Raw genomic sequence first — 19,456 nt, 5'->3', positions numbered from 1 at the left:
CACACTTCAAGAGCAGCCCCCGGTGACCTGCCTCTTCCAGTTAGGCCCCACCTCCCAACATTTCCACTACCTTCCAATAATGCCACCAGCTGGGGACCAAGCCTTCCACACAGGAAGCTTTAGAGGACATCCCAGATCCAAACTACAACACCAGGGGCCAGGCAATTGCTCTCCTCAGCATTGTTCCCGGGGAAATGAAAACTCGTATTCACACATAAATCTGTGTACAAATGTTAGAGCAGTTTTATTCATAATAGTCCGAAGAAGGCCCTCAAGAGGTGAACAGCTACACAAACCGGTATATCCACACCACGGATACTTACTGTTGGATGTTAAAAAGGAATAGACTCCTGATGCAGTGACTTGAATGATCTCTAGGAAATTATGCTCAGAGTGGGGGAAGGATGGCCAGTCTCAAAGGGTTACAACTACATGATTCCATGGATAGAACAGTCACAAAAAGACCAGATGACAGAGTTGAGAAACAGATTTGTAATTATCAGGGCTTAGGAATGGGGGTGGAGGGTGACTAAAGAGGTATCAGAGAAAGGAATCCTCCTGGGATGGAGCAGTTTTGCATCTTGAGGGTGGCGGTGTCTACACAAATCTATGAGGGGTGTGAAATGGCCCAGGACACACTCCACCACTGTGGGCTCCTGGTCCTGACATGGTACTATAGTTACCTAAATTGCAACCGTGGGGGAAACTGAGAGTAGGGAACATGGGGCCTCTCTGTACTATCTTTGCAAGTCCTTCTGAATCTATGATTATTTAAATATAGACAGTTACCATAAAAGTAAAAAAAGGAGTCAAGACTATTTCATGGAACCCAAAGATGGTTCCATCCCAGAAATGAGTCAGGCAAGCAATCACGAAGTAGCTCTGCATCTCTCTTGTCCCCCAGCCCACCCCGGCCTGCTTTGCAGAGACACCTGCTTCTTCTCTGCAGACCACCTTTCTGCTGTTTGTGCCCATGGCTGCCACTGCTAAGTAGAGGCACTGGCATCTTTGTAGTTAGGCCACACAGAGAAATCCATTTGCTGTCTCCTAGATCCGATTCAAAATTCCCAGAAAAATAAAATCTTCCAGTCCTGTGTGGGCCAGGTTTCCATACCAAGGTCCACGGCAGAGGGAGCCCATGTGCATTTCTACCTGCCAACACCTGCTCCTCCTCGGCTCCTGTTGCACACAGAGGTGAGGCTTGGGTCACAGGCAAGGCCTCTTTCTCCTCCAGGAGAAACTCATTCAGCCTGTAGAGAAAATGATAACCATCCACCCTCGAGTCCCACCTGATGGGAACCCTGGGAGGAAGGCTAGACACAGCCATATCATTTTCCCACTTAAAAACAAAAGAGGCAACTCCAGGCCCAAAGCCACACATTGGTCACCAGCTTGAGGTGCAAATTAGCTCCGGCTGGACACCTGACAAAGCTCATGATTATCTGCATGTTGACCCCTGCTGGCACCTGGAGCTGGTCCCTTGGCGAGTCAGTGGTGCCAGTCCATCTTCTGTCCATGAAGATATTGCCCTTCTCCAGGGTCCTTCACAGCCACCCTGGGGCAACTTTGGGGAAGAATTAACTGGCTGTTGTTTCCTGAAGCCTTCTGCGGGGAGCTGGCAGCCTCCAGGATTGGGCCTGTGCTCTCCTGAAGGCCCGAGATGCCTGGCAGTGCAGTTGTGTCCATCTAAAGACCCTGTTGTCCAGGCTACGGTTTTCTTGGCAACAAAAATCCTGTAAAATCTTAACTGGCAGCCTGTTGATTTAATTTAGGGAGTCTGTGTTTACTCAAAGCCGTCTCCAGACAGCTTGCTAAGCAGGACAGCCAGAGCCTGGCTGTGCCTGTGGGCTTCAGTTCTTAAAAGGAAGCTGGAGAGCTGTGCCCGAGTTCTCTGCCTAATGATTTATGCCTTTGGGTGTGGAGGACACCAGCAAAGAAATTCTGCCTCTGCCTGGTTGGCTCTGTGAGCTTCCCAATTGCCAGAACCTCCCTGTTTCATAATTGATGTGCCAAATTTAGTTCTGGATGTAGGTTGTTGCAGAGTGTAACAGAAGCATCTCAGTTTACCTTCTAGGATGGACTCTCTGTAGTCTCCGATCCTATACCATGAGCAGAGAGGCCTTCAGGAGCAGGGTTGCATAACTGACCTGATTGTTGATATACACTTGCAGCAACAGTCTCAGATTTGACACTTGCCCTGGCACCTTGCTGAAGCCCAAGGGTGTTTGCAGAACAACCTGACATTCTTCAACCTGACCTTCTGAGCCCCTAATGCCTCAGTCTCATTAGAAAAATTATCCAAGTTCCAAAACCCACCCAACAATCATTTCACTAGTGATTTCAGTCTGCAGGTCACTGATGGCCAGCTTTCTGTTCCAGCATCATGGAATCCAAGTGTCCTCACCCATGAAATGGGTCAGCTATGTGGTCATGTGCAGCTTCATTTCCTGGTTGCACCTTATTCCAAGTTCATTTGGCTATAAATGAACAGGAAACTACTCCAAATTACCATAGCAAAGTTAGAAAATTTATTCAAGTTTAAAGGAATATCACATAGAAACCAACACACAAAGGACAGCTGGGTTAGAGCCAGGAATTGAAAACTAACAGAACCTGGAAGTCTCGGGCTCTGTCTCCCGTACTTGTGCTCCCTGCAAACTTTCTTTCTGTATCTAAAAATGGGAGTTCATAACCCACTTGAATCAAATGTATGAAATAGATATGTCAAGAGCTTTGTAATGTTTTGAACAACCAATAAAAATAAACAAATAAATAATAAATAAAAGACTATTTTTCCTCCTACCTCATGACAGACTGACTCCCCAGCCCTGACCATTCTGTGTTTCCTATCTTGGAAAGAGAGACCAGTCTTCTCTTTATCTGAGCTCCAGACTCTCTCTGGCTCAGCTCAGGACAGATGTGTGTATGGCTCCTGGGTTTTGGGTGAGTGGGTTGGTATCCTAGTGCAAATCTTCATGGAATGGGAGTCCTGCTCCGGGTGAGGCCAAGTGGGTAGTGGAGGGCCAGTAGGTGCGCTGCCTCAGGATTAGCAACCACAATGAGATAGGAATGTTGTGCATATCATCTAAATGTCTTTGAACACAAGGTCACTGCAGAACACTTGAATTAGGTGAGACTGAGAAAACTGGTGATGGGAAGAATTTTTGCAGTACCAGTGACCTCATCTGTAGTTCTAGAGTTGTCTCTGTCCCCACACAAAAATTCCAAGGGATGAACAGTCCAAAGATGCAGAGCAGACAGCCCACAAGTGACTCTTCAGCAGAGGGTCAGGCTCTGGGACATGAGGTGGCCACCTCCCCAGCCAGCCAGTTCTGCCTGTTTACACGTTTCTCTATGCACAAGGTGCTAAAATCAGGGTGCTGGAATCAGCACTAGGGTCATCCTGACTCATTCCCTTCCTACCCTACTCAGAAGCACATAGAAAACATGGGGACAGGGCAGACTTGGAATCCCCCCTTATAAAGGTTTAAGGACCTCAGAGAATTGGAAGATCATAAAAGCAGGCTTCAAAAAGGGCAGGATAGAAATACACACACACACACACACACACACACACACACACACACACACACACAAAGTTAACAAAAAGTCACTGTGACTTTCACTCACTTTCTGGTGTAGTTTAGGATCTGACCCTTCCTGTTCAATGGATCCAAAATCAGTTTAGGTAAATGATAGGTGAATATAAGCACAGTAATCTTGAAAATACATTTGCCCACGAAAAATCAGTACATAATCAAAAATTCAAGAAAATTATGATCATAAGCAGAACACAAGTGGCATTCTTGTACTCCAGCCAAATAAGTAGGGCATTAGAGCAAAAATAGAAACAGGTAAATTAAAGGAAGTGTGATGAGGGCGGAGGCTTGGTAGATTTGGAGGTCACTGGAATATGGTCAAAAAGTCTGTGCTTCATATTGTGCTTTCCAGAGAGAATGGTTATCAGTTTTCTCATTAGGAGGGGAAAAAAAACACGTTTTCAGCTGATTTTCTAGAAAAATATCAGCATTTTATTATATGGACAGATTGTTCTTGATTAACGTGGAATTTGCATGTATGATCCACTTCCGTGAGGTTCATCTGAAAGTGATGAACCCCATTGGAAGGGATGGAAAAGTCATCAGGGGCTGCTTGGGGCTGGGTCAGGGTTGAGCTTTGGTGAGTGTGGAACAGGAAGGGATTTGGGGGAAATGGAAATATGCCACATCTTGACTATGGTAGTGACTAAATGGGTTTCTGTATTTGTCAAAACTCTCCAATTTAACATGAATATTTTTGTTGTTGGTGGTGGTGGAATATATCTCAACAAAACTAATTTGAAAACAAGAAAATGTTGTGCAGTAATGCAGTGTCTGTGTCTATATCTAGACCTAGATCTATGATGAGAAAAGGAATGCTGCCCCAGGAGCACTTCGGGCACCATCATCCTGAAACAGAAGAGCTGTGCCTTCCCTCTATCCATTGAGGATAGCAGCAGGGCCAGGGCACAAAACTCCACATGGTGGCTTGGGGCTACAGGTGGGGATGGGAGGTTTGCTCAGTTATAAGATGCATGAGCTCTCAGGGTCTATGATACAGCACAGTCATTATAGTTAATATTTAAAACACTTAGCATGAGAAAGTAAATGTTAAGTGTTGGGGGGTGCGGGTACGCACATCAGGTGATGGACATGATAATTAACTTGATTTTGGAACTCATTGGGCAATGGACATGTATAGCAATTCACATCTTATGCTTTAATTATATATGATTTTATTTGCCAATAATATCTCAGTGAAGAAAAAAATGAAAGACTCTCCAAAGTAGACCATGTGGACAAGGCTTGCAGGTAGACTAAGAGACAGGGTCGTTCCTCAGTGGTGGGGAAAGGAGGCAATTCAAGCCCCGAGACCAGCCTGGGCCTGGCCTGGAGGTCGACAGGGTAGACTATAATGGGGGCTCACCTTTGTGCCTGGGAGTTGTGCTCAAATAATAGGGCACCAAACAACTGGGGCTCAACAACCCACACACCCCACCAAGTTTGCAGCTTTGAAGTTACCGGTCCCACCCACTCTGACCCAAGAGCATTTGGGGTTGGGGGCACTTCCCTATCTGCCTTCTGCCTTGGCATTTGCTGCTCCTACCCTCTGTACCAGGATGGGTGCAGTGTAGCGGGTGAGGGGGAAAGTATTGGTCATCTAAGGATTCACTCATGGGAATGAATTTGTCACTCTTTGTCACGCTCTGGGCCTTACAGGTGTCTAAAGGTACTATTTTTCTTGGAGCAAAGAGTCCTCCCCCATGTCCTGACCTTTCTTCCCTTGCAGGTCCCTTGCCAGGTGGAGGGAGGTATTACAGTTTAGATCTGTGGTGTCCCCTCAAAGCTCCTGTGTGAGACAACACTAGAAAGTTCAGAGATGAAACAATGGGGTCCTAAGGCATTGACCTAACCAGTGCATGAGTCCCCTGACAGGGATGAGCGGGTGGTTACTGTAGGCAGGTGGGGAGGGACAGAGGAAGCAGGCCAATGGGGACGTGCCTTTGGGGTTTATAGTTTATCCTGGAGAGCAGATCTCCACCCTCCCACCTCTTTCTCTCTCCCATCTGAGGTGAAAGGAAACTGGGTTGTGCACCAGCCTTCAAGGAGTGTGCAACTCAGAGAGGACATATGTTATTGCCTTCTCCTTCTCTTCTACATTTCTGTGCCATCTCCTTATAGCACCCCACCGCACCCCACTTCTCCTCTCAGGGCTTAAACACAATGTTGACACTGCACTATCACCATGTATTTTATTTATTTGACTCTCTCATTTGTGTATGAGGTCTTTGAGGGTAAGAACTGTGGCTTTGTAACCCAACATCCTCTCTGCATGAATCTCAGTGTCTGGTAGGGGCTCAAAAACTGGAATTAGGGACAGAATAAAAAAAAAGGAGTAAACTGGCCATTGATACCTCGACCTGGTCTCAATATAGTTATAGTAGAAGATACAAAGACAAACCTACATAAATACAGTTATATTATACTAGACAAAGGCACCATAGACATATATTGGAGAAAAGATAGCCTCTTCACAAATTGTGCTAGGAAAACTGGAAATCCATATGTAGCAAAATGGAATTAAACCCCTACCCCTCAACCTACATAAAACTCAACTCAAAGTGGATCAAGGACCTAGGCATTAGATTAGAGACCCTGCACCTACTAGAAGAAAATGTAGGTCCCACTCTCCATCATGTTGGCTTAGGAACTCAATTCCTCAACAAGATTCCTAAAGCACAAGAAGTAGAATAAAAAATCAATAAATGGGATGGTATCAAACTAAAAAGCTTATTCACAGCAAAGGAAACAATCAAGAATGTGAAGAGAGAACTTAGAGAATGGGAGAAATCTTTGCCACCTTCAACTCAGAGCATTAATCTCCAGGATATATAAAGACTTTCAAATAACTTCACACATACACAAAAAACATAACTCAATCAACAAATGGGCAAAGGAACTGAACAGACACTTCACAGAAGAAATATGATAGGTCAACAAATATATGAAAAAATGTTCAACATCTCTAGCAATTAGAGAAATGCAAATTAAAACTACACTGAGATTTCATCTGACTCCAGTCAAAATGGCAATTATCAAGAATACAAGCAACAATAAATGTTGGTGAGAATATGGGGGGAAATGTACACATATAAATTGATACAACGACTTGGGAAACCAGTATGGAAATTCCTCAGAAAACTTGGAATGGAACTACCATTTGACCCAGTTATCCTACTCCTCGATATATACCCTAAAGACTTAAAATCAGCATATAGTGACATGGTTACATCAATATTTATAGCAGCTCAATTCACAACAGTTAAGCTATAGAACAAACCGAAGTGTCCTTCAACAGATGAATAGATAAAGAAATTTGGCATATATACACAATGGAATATTACACCACCATAAAGAAGAATGAAATTATGGCATTTGTCGGTAAATGGATGGAACTGGAGACTATCATACTAGGTGAAATAAACCAATCCCAAAACACCAAAGGCCAAATGTTCTCTCTGATATGAGGATGCTAACACACAGTGGGTGAGGTGTGGAGAGGGAACAATAGAAGTACTTTGGATTAGAAAAACAGGAATGAAGGAAAGGGAGGGGGGATGGAAATAGGAAAGATAGTAGAATGAATTTGACATCACTTTCCTATGTGCATACATGAATACACAATCAGTGTGACTCCTCATCATGTACAACCACAAGAATGGGAAGTTATACCCCATATATATATGATATGTCAAAATACATTCCACTGCCATGCATAACTAACTAAAAATAACAAATGAAAAAGATTTTAAATAAAGAAGATGGTTATAGAACTTGATATGTGTAGGGCATGATGTAACATGGGGCATGTTGCATCAGAAGAGAGGAAACTTAACTTGCTGGCTGCTACCCACTTCCCACTCCTGGGGCCACATGTGGCTAAGAGAGCACCTAGCGATTAGCCAGAAGGCATTGCCATGGGTTGTGATGAAGAATCGGACCACCTCTAGGATAGGCTCAGAACCCTTCTGCCCTCATGGACAGTTCATATCTTCCATTACTGCCTATAGGATAGGTATAGATGTAAATTCTCCCCACCCTGCTGACCTTTACCCTGATTGGCTCCTGTACATTATATTAGCTGTGTGTGTTTTCTCATTAAATGAGATCCTGCTTTGACTGTTCTCCCTGGCATGTCTGATTGTCCTCCTGCAAGGGAGGGCTGGGTGTGAGCAGCCAGTCGACCTTTACCTTTCTTGTTTCTCCTGGTTGGGGCATGCTCTCCCAATCTCTCCTGCAGATCAGGAGGGAACAGGGGGCTAAAAACCCCAACAGATATGCAGGATGTCTTGGGTGTTCTCTGGAATGGAGAAAGTGGGTTGACAGGGCATTGAGCTGGGTCATCTCTAAGGCCCCTTTCCAAGTTGTTATAGCAGCTCTCAAGGAGCCCAGGAAGTAGAAGGCAGAAGGAAGAGGGTACTCACCTCTGACCCTTCTCTCCTTAGAGGGTACTCATCTCTGACCCTTCTCTCCTTGGACTCTGGTACATTTCAGTAGAAACCCAAGGGCAGCCATTGGGAATCGGCCCAGCAGGCTCTGAGCCCAGCATAAAGGAAGCATCCCAAGAAAAGGGAAACAAAGAAGATGAGGACTCTGGAGGACAGAGCCAAGGAAGAATTCACTCCAAGGCAACAGAAGCACATTTACTGCTTCATGGTGATGGGTTTCTAATTTTGCACAACCACTCCCCAAATGAGCTGTTGGTCCCAATCCATTATAATTTAAGGTCCATAGACTCTGAGGGAGGGTATAAGGAAATCTGTGGAAGATGAGCCTCTGCTTATGGTTTATATTTTGAAAACTGACTTCAGAGTGCACCAGAACTAGGAAAAGAGATTGTCAATCATCTTTCCCATCGTGGTGCTATTTCCAGCTATCCCTCAGCATCCATAGAGGATTGGCTCCAGGACCTGTACAGATACCAAAATCCACAATGCTCAAGCTCCTGATACAGATGGTGTATAATTTGCTATAACCTACGCTCATTTTCCATTTATTTTAAATCATTTTCATATTACTTGTAATATCTAATCAATGCCTACATATAATTTCATTTGTATGGATTCATTGTAGTATCCAGCCCATGGAAAAATTCAAGCTTTGTTTTTTGGAACTTTCTAGAATTACTTTTTCAAATATTTTTGATTCACAGTTGGTTAAGTCCAGAGATGTGGAATCCACGGATACAGAAGGCCAGCTGTGTGTGTGTGTGTGTGTGTGTGTGTGTGTGTGTGTATGTGTGTGTGTGTGTGTGTGTGTGTGTGTGTGTGTGTGAGAGAGAGAGAGAGAGAGAGAGAGAGAGAGAGAGAGAGAGAGAGTGAGAGAGTGAGAGAGAGTGAGAGTTTATTACTTGGTTGTCATTTTTTATAGTTTCTTCACTGAACTGGGCCCAGTTCACCCTCTTGAACCAGAAGGGCCTGATATCATAGTGATAACTCACCACCTCAGACCAGAGCTGGTCTGGAAAATGAAATGCACCAAAGCCACCAACCACCTGGCCTTCCCAGCCTGAGGGCACACCCTCCCTGCCTAGAGAGAGTTCACCAGACACAGGCACAAAGAGTGCTGTCCTTGAGGCAGAAGGATGCAGGTCACATTGGGCATGACATCACCCTGGCTTACTGAGCCTGTAAGGTCTCTAATGATTCTCTCAGATTCGGAGGGATGCTGTTGGACACATACTCCAGGGACTCAAGGCAGCAACAGGTCTTTAGGTAATGAGTTCATGGCTGCAGAAGTAAGGTGATTACCACAGCCTATCTCGTACAAAGAATAACTTCACTGGGCTGGGAGCCAGGAGAACAGAAAAAAGAAACCTGTTCCTGATCAAACCTTGAACCTCCTTAATCACATTCAATGGATCCCTTCCTTACAAGGAGGAGCATCAAAGAATTTATGAATCCCCCCACCAAAACAAACAAACAAAAACTCAAAAACCCAGTACATGGGGTATAGGACACTTTTTGAAAATTGGTTATATACAAAACCACAAAGCATCAACAATTACAAATATGAGACATTATAGACTGTATTCTTTGACTTCAATAAAAAAATTACTTGACTAGAGTTAACTAAAGATACCACTAGACCAAAAAGTAAAATATTCTGAATCCTCAGAAGAGACAACTACATGCTCAGGAACAAAGCAAACAGACATACAATAAAGTCTAAGAAATTTAGAAGTAATAAAAACAGAACTCATAATATGAAGTTGGCACAAAATTAAGTCACCAAGCTTATCTGTCATGCTATTTCTTATAAATAGGCTAAACTTGCTTAAAAAAAGAAACCACTAACATATTTGATTGATACATGTAAATTTAGTTATCATAGCATTATTTGTAATAGTAAATATTAGAAGTAATCCTAATTTCCTTTGAAAAATTAAGTGACCAAGTAATAAGTTCCATACAGTGGGACATCACACAGCTCTTCAAAAGAATGAATTAACTCTACATGTGCTAATTAAGACATGCTCTCCAGTATGTATCATGTTTTTTAAAAAGCAAAATAAAAGTATTTGTAACCTGTGATTATTTTGTGGATTTTTTTTAAAAAGAATGTGCTTATTTTTAGGGTATCTCTGGAAAGGTCTACAATAAACCAGCATTGGGGGTTGCTCATGGGAAGAGGAAATAAGTGGTTGGAAACAGAGGAGAAATGCTTTTCACTATCGTCCTTTTGAATTTTGCATTTGTACCCAAGTGACTATTACTAACTTTTTAAAAATTTAATGAAGAAATTTTTAATAAACTTTTAATTAAAACTTTAATTATTTTAACTGAAATAATTAAAATTAAACATTTTAATAAAGAATTGACTAATTGAATTGGATTGACTAGAAATTATGCATGTTTTAAAAGTGATCAAAGAATTACCACTAGTGACAGCTCAGGTTCTTTAAATGCCCCAAGGACATGCCACATAAACTGTGCCACAGCAAAGAGGAAACAGGAGCAAAAGTAACAGAACAATCTTTGCTCAAGATTCTATGCCTTCTTCCCCATTTATTTATCTTTTGGTAAACCAAACTCATTTTTATTCTTTTGCAAATAACTAAATTTTTGTTTTTTGTCTGTGCCATCCTGGATGTTAGAATTTACTTTGTTTCCTGTAATTCGGAATGTCTCCCATGAATTTGAATCTAATTGTACCCATTATTTTAGTTCCACACTGTTCTGATTTTTGAAACTGATTTTTATTTTCTGCCTTCCATCTTTTTTCTTTCTTAAAAAGAAAAGAAAAGCCCCTCTCCCAACTTCTAGCAATGCTATCTGAATTTGCCTCCATGTTTCTTTCCCAGTTTCTGGCTTGTTACAGTTCTTTAGATGCTCCCTCCACCGGCCTTCAGGGATAGCACAAAGTTCTTTTTTACTTTGTAAAAGTAAAGTAAGTGAATTTCTTACTTGCCTTCTATGGTTTGGGTATGGAATGTTCAGCAGCTCACTCCCTTCTATCTTCAAAAAAAATTTACAGAGTAAACTCTGCTAACCAGGATGGTACAAACAACACAACAAAAATTTAGTTATTTGCAAAAGAATAAAAATGAGTTTGGTTTACCAAAAGATAAACTCACTGGCCATCAGTAGGACCCATTGGATGAGGATATGCATAGGGCTGAGGGCAGGTGGATGTCCCAGTACCTTCCCAGCTTCACTCAGCATCAAGTAGGGTGATCTGTCTGGAGGTGGGATCTTCTGTGTCTACAGCTCTCACAACTATGAAAAAGAGGACTGATTAGAATAAAACATAAGGATCTGGGTTGTGGCTCAGTGGTAGAGTGCTCGCCTATCACATGTGAGGCACTGGGTTCGATTCTCAGCATTATATGAAAATAAAATAAAGATGTTGTACCCACCTAAAACTAAAAAATAAATAAATAAATAAATAAAACTTAAATAGCCAGCTGTAAGCTACAGACCTGCATGCATACTGGTAAGGGTTCTTCCTATCTTTGTTCTACTGCTTTGAAGGGATTATACCTCCCAGGATGAAAGATGTGATCCTTGGTTCTCTCTCCTCTGATCACCGTTTTTTTGGGCTTGCAGTAACTGAATGGGTACAGCAAGACAAACAGAAGGAAACAGTATCCCTGACCACTTAAGAAAGCAGTTCAGACAAAAAGTTGATCTCATATAAGTGGAGAGTATAAAGGTGGTTACCAGAGGCTTTGGAGAGTGGGGACAGGGGATGGGGAGAGGTCGGCCAAGGGGGACTAAGTCACAGATAGACAGGAGCAAGAAGCTCTGCTGTGCCATGCATAGTAGGGTGGCCATAGATAACAATGATGTATAATGTCCATTTCAAAAAGCTAGAAGAAAGGAGTTTGAATGTTTTCCCCACAAAGAAATGATAAATGTTTGAAGAGACAGAGATTCTTATCTTGATTTGAAATAATACAATGTATGCATCTATTGAACATCACCTGGCATCCCAGAAATAGCTACAACTTTTGTGTATCAGATAAAGTGAAAAAATGATTTTAGAAAAGATAGCATGGGATCAGTAGAGTTAGGACACATACAGAAACTCCCCCAATTAAAATGATGCCGTGACCCTAACCTCAACCACCAGGAGGTCACTTTCTAGTGAGCAGAATGGCCGCCTTCCACAACCTAAATTTTTGTTTCCCAAATTCACTTTCAACCTGAGGAGTTGCTTCATTTGTTTACACTAAACAGACATAAATCTCAGCAAGCTTCTCTGTCACCTAGTGTCAATGTCCTTTCCTGTTCATTCCCACTGCTGAGACCAAGCCCTCTGATAACCATAGGGAAGATTCCAAGGACTAACCTATAGATTCAATTCTGCAGCACAAAAACCACCACCTTGCTGGAATCCCAAAATCTAATGTCAGAACCTCAGTAAGCACCCACTCCTCAGGATGCAGAAGTGGGCATGGGTCTGTTTCCAGGTGGGCGCTAAAACTCCATCTCCCATGGCTTTATAGTTAGGGGATTCCTCCCAATTTCTGCCAATATGTTGGACATCTGCCACATTTGTGGGGGACAAGGGTTTTCAGCTGTCTTCATTGTAATTGGGAACAGCTGCTCCAGGGACGTCCACCACACACACCACCTTACAGTGGAGTCAGTGAAGTATCTCCCAGCTCTGTCTCATGTGGCTCTCCAGCAGCTCACTCCCTTCTACCTTCAACATGGTTTTTGTCATTACTGTCATTTTGTTTTCCTTATCACATCACTTTCTTTGGGTTCCAGTACTACCTTCAATTTATTTCTCTAACCAAACCCTTGGCATACTTCTTAAAGGGTCATTGCTCCCCAGGTTTTTGTCCATCTCCTTATTTAACTTCCCATGTGAGAGCCCAGACTCCTGTGACCTCAAAAAGACCTCGTACCAATGGCTCCTGATCCTGTTCCCTCACATTCAGACCCTGAGTTACAGTGCTCTTGTGACCAATGGCCTTCTCCAGGCTTCCACCAGAAAGTTCCACAAGCACAGCACAAACTTACATGCTTTCCTCTAGTCCCTATCTCAGTAGCCACCACTAGTTACTCAAGCCAGAAGCCTGACAGCCACCAGACTCCCAACTTTCATCACCTAGAGCACTCTGTCCATGACACAGCCTGGCAATCCCACCCTCCTTCAGTATTTCCAATAGCATCTCTCCTCTTTATCCCACACTCCCTACCTAGGGTCAGACCCTCAAACTGAATTGTCCCAGTTAGGTCACATTTACTGGCGTACAGCCTAGAAGGTGTGCTGGGATCTGGGGATATTAACTCCAGGAGATGTATTTAACGTCTGGCTTTATGAGAGATCACTCATGGGGCTTTGATAAGCTTCCTGCACCTGTCTCACATGGTGGTTGGCTGGAAGCAAAGATTAAAATAGAACATACTTGAAATGCCTTCTGAGTAAATTGGAGGTCCACACAGCAGGTGGTCATGGAAGAGCAGCCTTTGCCAGTAGTGGAGTTCAGGGGAGGAAGCAGGAAATCCCTGGATTGGTTGAGCCCAGTGTGTGTCATGCCTCCCTCCATCCTCAGGCTCCACGCTGCTGCTGTTCAGGGAGAAGCGAGGGACAGATTCCCTTCCCTAGAAGAGGACTGAATGGAGCCTGGCTACCCTGGCCCTCTAACTCATTTCCATGTGCCTCTGTGTTCCTTCCTGGTCTACAGTGTTCCCAGACTGTCTGTTCTCTACACTACATTATGCAAATCCCAGCCAGCCAGTATGCATAGAAACCAAATCTCCTATCTTCCCCAGCCTGCTCCCTAGCAAAGGAAACCCACCGGAGCAACAACCACAAACAAGTACAAACACCCCAGAGCAGGAAGGCTTCCCTTGCCATCAGACTCAGTCCTTACTCACCTGTCTTCCCACACTCTGATTACTGTTGAAAGGAGCAGGTGGGACAGGCCAGGGCACAAAGTTATCTTCTTTCTTAAAACCTGAAGGGAGATATTAATAAGCTCAGCTTCTCCCATCACTAACGATTGTCTTGTCCAATCCAAATCACTATCATTAAGATCACCTTCCCTGGGCATGAGTCAGTATTTGACATCATCTTTAATCTCATGCATACAGCTACATGAACCATTTTGGAACTTGACAACACAATTTCATTGTGTACGATACGATGAATAATAAAGATCTGCTCCTCTCTAGAATTTTCTGCTATGCCTAAAACATTATGACTCTTTTTCTCCAGGCTGAAAACATGAGGCAAAGCCTCTGGTACAACACCCAGATTTTTGAATACTGGTAGGCAGCTGTCTTCTCTTCTGTGGGACACACAGCTCTTGCCAATGACATGGGTCGACCTGGGGAAAACCATGCAAGTGTCCAAGTTGCCCTGTTTACAAAAGTTTGATGCTCTACCAAAGCTTCGCAGCTATGTAAGGAGCAGGGCCAGGAGTAACAATAGAGAACTTGGCTACTAGTGTTTGCCCAATTTCCAGAGTTTTACACACTTGCTCCCTTAAAGTCTATAACCATCTTAAGAGACAGGAACTATTAGGTCTTTTCTACATCATGACACCAAGGGGTTGTCTCTCCCCAGGGTCACAGTGGTGGTCAGTTTAAACTCTGGGCGTCCAATCTCATATCCAGCCTCTTAACCAATGGACACCTTTGGGAGGATAGAGATTTAAAAAAATCAATGTTGAAGTATTAGGTTTAAGGTTTCCATTTAGCTTTTCTCCTCTTGGTTTTAAACACCAATTATAATGCAATATTTAAACAAAAACCTAAAGTAAAATCCACCAATTGAACTGAGTGCATGAAAACATCCCAGACAAATGTCCCCCTTGAGAAGGGAAAACTATTTTAATAACATGCTTGGAGTTTTCTCCTCGTGGCTAGGTTGCTTACAGATACAGTATGGGACAATCTGCATTTTAATTATAGTGTGCTGGGCAGGGAGGGGCAGAATACTCTTATAGGTTATGTGCCATAAACAAAATCACTCTGTAAAGAGAAAAAACACTGATAGGAGGGACTGCCTACTAGGAGAGCTGAATGTGCAGAGGTGTGAGATTGTTCTAGTACATTTTGTACCTTTGAGTTTATTGCCATGTAAACAGATTATCAAACATACACAAGCACACATGTACGTGAGCACGCACCACACACACACACACACACACACACACACACACACACAAATTAAAGGCAAATTACTGCTTGCCTTTTTTTCTAAGAGCATTCCAGGTCTGTATGTTTAACTCTGAAACCTATTTTTCTTGGTTACTTACAACCACTTTTCCACGTTATTGAAACTTTTTCACAAATGTTAAGTTGTATAGACATACTCTTGTCAAAAATCTGAAGGAAAGTAAGAGTTCCCAACATAACTTCCACATCTCAGCTTCTCACTTTTCTTTGGGATTCATCGTGACTGTGAATCAGGATTTCAACATGCAGAAAATCCCATTTGCTGAACAATTAGCCAACAGTAATAAGCCTATACTAGGTTTAGGTTGGAATACTCAGCATTTTTCCAAAGTCTGCCTCACTGGATCCCTGAGAAGCCTGAGGCAGGTACTAACACCCTCTTTCTATTTGCAACAGATATCCAAAAGCCTCAGATAGCTCCTCCATCACAGGGTTGAAATCTGGGTCCAGGATCCTGACCCTTATGCCTTACCAAATGCTGCTGGTAGTTTTGTGGAGTAGTTGAGGACAGCTTGCCTGACCTGCAGGTCATACCTCCAAAAGGTTGCATGTTGATTAGTGTCAGAGAAATGTTCTGTGACGTGCACTCTTCAGCAACTTTGTCACTGTGAACACTGAGTATGCTTACCAAACCTCGACGGCATAGCCTACTGCACACCTGGGCTGTGTGGTACAGCCCCCTGCTCCAAGGCTGCAAAACAGTGTGCACGCTACTGCAGTGGCACTGTCGGCCACCGTGACACAGTATATATCTAAACACAGAGACAGCACAGAAAGATGCTAATCAGAATTTTTCAGCCCCATTATTATCTTGCCCCTACTTTGTAATTATGACCCGTTATTGACATGATGCATCCACACAAGAACCACCTACAGTGGCCCAGGACATCCCTGGACCTAGGACAGCAAAGGTGAGAATGATGTAGTCCCTACATTCAAGCAGAGAAGACAGTCAGGTGCCTTCCAGCAGGAGGGACAACACACAATAGCAGCCCCAGGAACCCTGAGCAGGATCTACAACAATGGAGGCAAAGCAGGCAGAAGCCTACTGGGCAGAGTTCTGTTAATATCTCTCTGAGGTGTTGGGAACACTCCTGCCTGGCACCATCAATATCCACGGAGCTCACCAGACTGCCATTTTGATAGTTAACCAACAATAATCTCATTCTGCCAAAACTTCACCCTTCAGAAGCAAGAAGAACGGAAGAAAATGGCTATTACTTGAGTTATGACCAAGTGATCACTGGTGCCAACGTGCAAGTTCAAGGAGCCAGGGGGGACTCTCCTGCTATTTGCCTTGGCACTCACAAGTCTTTTCTCCAGGCTCCCATCTAAAGGGCACACAGTTAGGGGTTAGGGAAGATCTGCAGATGAGGACATAAGCCCAGGCAGGTAAGGAGTGTGCACACAGGTGGTGCAGCAAATATAACCAGAACAGTCCGAGTAACCAACAGCAGGTCACTGTGATACAAATGGCCCTGTGAGTACCAGGCAGTGTGTGACAGCCAGGTGTGCCTGGAGCCATGTGAGATGGAGCCAGGACACCCAGTAGAACAGAGTCCAGCCACAGTGAGCTCTGAAAGCTGCATTGCAGAAATGCACAGGTCAGGAGTGGGGGCCACTCTGGGTGGCCACTGGAGACCAAAATGAGCAGGTCAGGAGTGGGGGCCACTCTGGGTGGCCACTGGAGACCAAAGATGGTGCATCTGGTGGCAGCACATAGATGGATTCAAAAGGAGAATAAGACAGGCAGTGTACAGTGGGCTGCTGCCTCCAGGGTGGACGCTGGAATGGGAAGAAAGAGGCACAGGTGGGAGAGTATTCAAGGAAGACCCTTGGAGAGGGGCTCGCTGCCAACAGGATAACCACCTTACCCTGAGCATATCCAGAATCCAGGCTAGATGGTCTTAAGGGCAATGTCAAAAGGAGGATTCCTAAGATCTGTAAGCAACTGAAAAAGAAAAAAAAAAACAGACCAGATATTATCCAAATTAAAAAACTGGGGGTTTCAAAGGATGTCACCAAGAAAGTGAATGGACACACCTAGAATAAGGAGGAAAGTTTATAAGTTCTATATCTGACAAAGGGACTAGTCTCTAGAATACATACAGAACCCTTAAACTTAACAATAAAGAAAACCCAGCTAAAATGGGGAAAGGCTCAAGACAGTCCCCCCAAACAGATATATAAATGGCCAATAAACACATGAAAAAGCTACTTGGTATCAGCATCAAGGAAATGCACATCAAAGCCAAAGCCATACCACTTCACCATCACAGGAGGGCTAAGTCAGAACACAGATCACAGTGCTGACAAGGTTGCTGTGTACCCGGAATCCACACACACTGCTGGTGGGAGTCAAAGGGGTACGGCTGCATTGAAAAGCAACTTGGTGGTTCCTCAAAAGGTTAAGAAGAGTCACCATAAGACAGAGCATGTCTGTGCCTGGGTGGACCCAAAGAGAAAGAGAGACAGGTCCACACAAAAATCTGTACACAGATGTTCCCAGCAGCACTACTCAAAACCAACAAAATGTGGAAACAGGCCAAATACCCATCAACTGGAGAACAATAAAACACAGTACATCATTTCATACAACGGAATATTACAATAAGAATACACACTACAAAATGGAAAAACTCTGGCTTACAAGAACACCGAAAGAAATAATGTCAAAAGAAAAAGCACATCATTTTTATTTCTTTGAAAATGAGGTCTAGGCTATCCAAATTATCCTACATCTTAAAACAAACAAAACAAAACAAAAAAAAATTTTAACAGCTTGAGTGAAAACAGTTTTAAACATTTATTCTAACCAACAAGTCAGGCTGATCATACAAAATGTGTACTTGACAGGTTAAACCCCAGCAGAGCACACACACTCACAACTGCTTGGTTCCCAAAGTGCCTAGAGCTCTTTTTTAGGGGGGGGGGCGGTGGGGGCTGAGAATCTGACACATGTGAGCTCATTTGCCAACTGCCAAGCTGGCCCCAGTGGCATGTCACATTTGGTCCCTCCCCACTAGTTACATAACCAATGTGCACAACACACTTATAACCAGGACTCCTAATTGCTGTTTAGAACATCAGCTGTTATAAAGTGGGGAATCCCGGCTGGAACGTGCCCCTAACTATAACACAGTACCCACGGGACAGTATCTCCTTTCATGTTGCCAGTTCCCAGGACACACACAGTGAGCTGGAAATTAGAAAGCATTTGCAGGCATGAGAAAGGAAAGGTGGAGGTTTACAGTGGAGAGGAGAAACAGGATGGAACCCAACAGGTAGCAAGCTGGCTGAGGTCAGTGACACATAGCAGTGAGGATGAGGGACACTGCCTTCCTTCCCACTGCATAGCACCTGTCTTCCAAATGGCCTCCCTCAGATCACACCCTTCCTTTCCTTCTAACTGGATGGGGCACCTCTTCCCTTCCCTTCTCATACTTTCACCAGAGGAACTCACCCCACAGAATTATAGAAGGACATGGTCTTCTAGTCCCACTGTCTATTGTACAGATGAGGAAAGTGAGTCCCAGCGAGGGAACAGGTGCACAGCATGATTTTAAGTTTGTTAAGTGCTCTGGAGCTCTTGGTTCAGGAGATTAGCTCTTGATGTACAACCAGATAAACTGGAGTTGATGGATACGGACGGGCAGCTTTTCATCCTACCTTACAGGACTCCCAGGAAGATCTGTGAATGTTTTAAATTAATAACATAAAGCAGTAGCTAAGCTGAGCCCTGCACTAACTGTTTGCTTCTTTGCTGAATTCCTGATGTTCTGGCACTGGAGTGACTGCAGCTCTTAAGCTAGCCAAACCCTAGGCAGCCAATAGGCCTGAAGGCTGCCTGTCTCATGAGTCCAGCCAACCTAGACCATGGAATCACACCAATTCCTGTAGCAGGCTCTCTGCCAAGTCAACATCTCCTGTCCTAATCATCCTAAGGCAGGTGCAAGAAACGAGGAGCAGTCCTCCCATGCCAGAACCTACTACAACTACTCAAGACTGGTGAGCATCCACCTGGTCTATGCTGCCCCACCCATTCCTTCCCAGGAAAACCACAACAAAGGCTTTGCCAGCACCTTCCCCTCTTTCCCTTTGTATCTTGACTGACCCTAGTGCTTTCCTGTGTGGCTCCATGTGGCATGGCTGGGAAATGAGTGACAGACTCTTTCCAATAGCAGTCATCTCCTGATTAATTGGTTTTAATCATACCTG

At 43.8% G+C, this 19,456-nt stretch overlaps 1 protein-coding gene across 4 annotated transcripts in view; it reads right to left on the bottom strand.

The window, feature by feature from the left end:
- The window catches only part of LOC120891455 (uncharacterized), a 43,611-nt gene that overhangs the window by 23,407 nt on the left and 748 nt on the right, over positions 1–19,456 (bottom strand). For 2 of the 4 annotated variants that reach the window (XM_078037334.1, XM_078037333.1), the window contains exons 2-4: positions 19,353–19,453; positions 17,113–17,189; positions 13,934–14,013 (exon numbers count right to left, since the gene is read on the bottom strand). In XM_078037334.1, coding sequence (XP_077893460.1) covers positions 13,934–14,013; positions 17,113–17,189; positions 19,353–19,426 — 231 coding nt within the window. In that variant the 5' untranslated portion in view covers positions 19,427–19,453. Of the gene's footprint in view, positions 1–70; positions 1,251–13,933; positions 14,014–17,112; positions 17,190–18,701; positions 18,930–19,352; positions 19,454–19,456 lie in introns of all 4 variants that reach the window. The other 2 variants (XR_013433949.1, XM_078037335.1) reach the window with 2 other exon arrangements.

Source organism: Ictidomys tridecemlineatus, unplaced genomic scaffold, assembly GCF_052094955.1.
Source record: "Ictidomys tridecemlineatus isolate mIctTri1 unplaced genomic scaffold, mIctTri1.hap1 Scaffold_75, whole genome shotgun sequence".
Taxonomy (NCBI): domain Eukaryota; kingdom Metazoa; phylum Chordata; class Mammalia; order Rodentia; family Sciuridae; genus Ictidomys; species Ictidomys tridecemlineatus.
The sequence above is the reverse complement of the archived record's forward strand: the minus strand, read 5'-3'. Positions and strand labels throughout refer to the sequence as shown.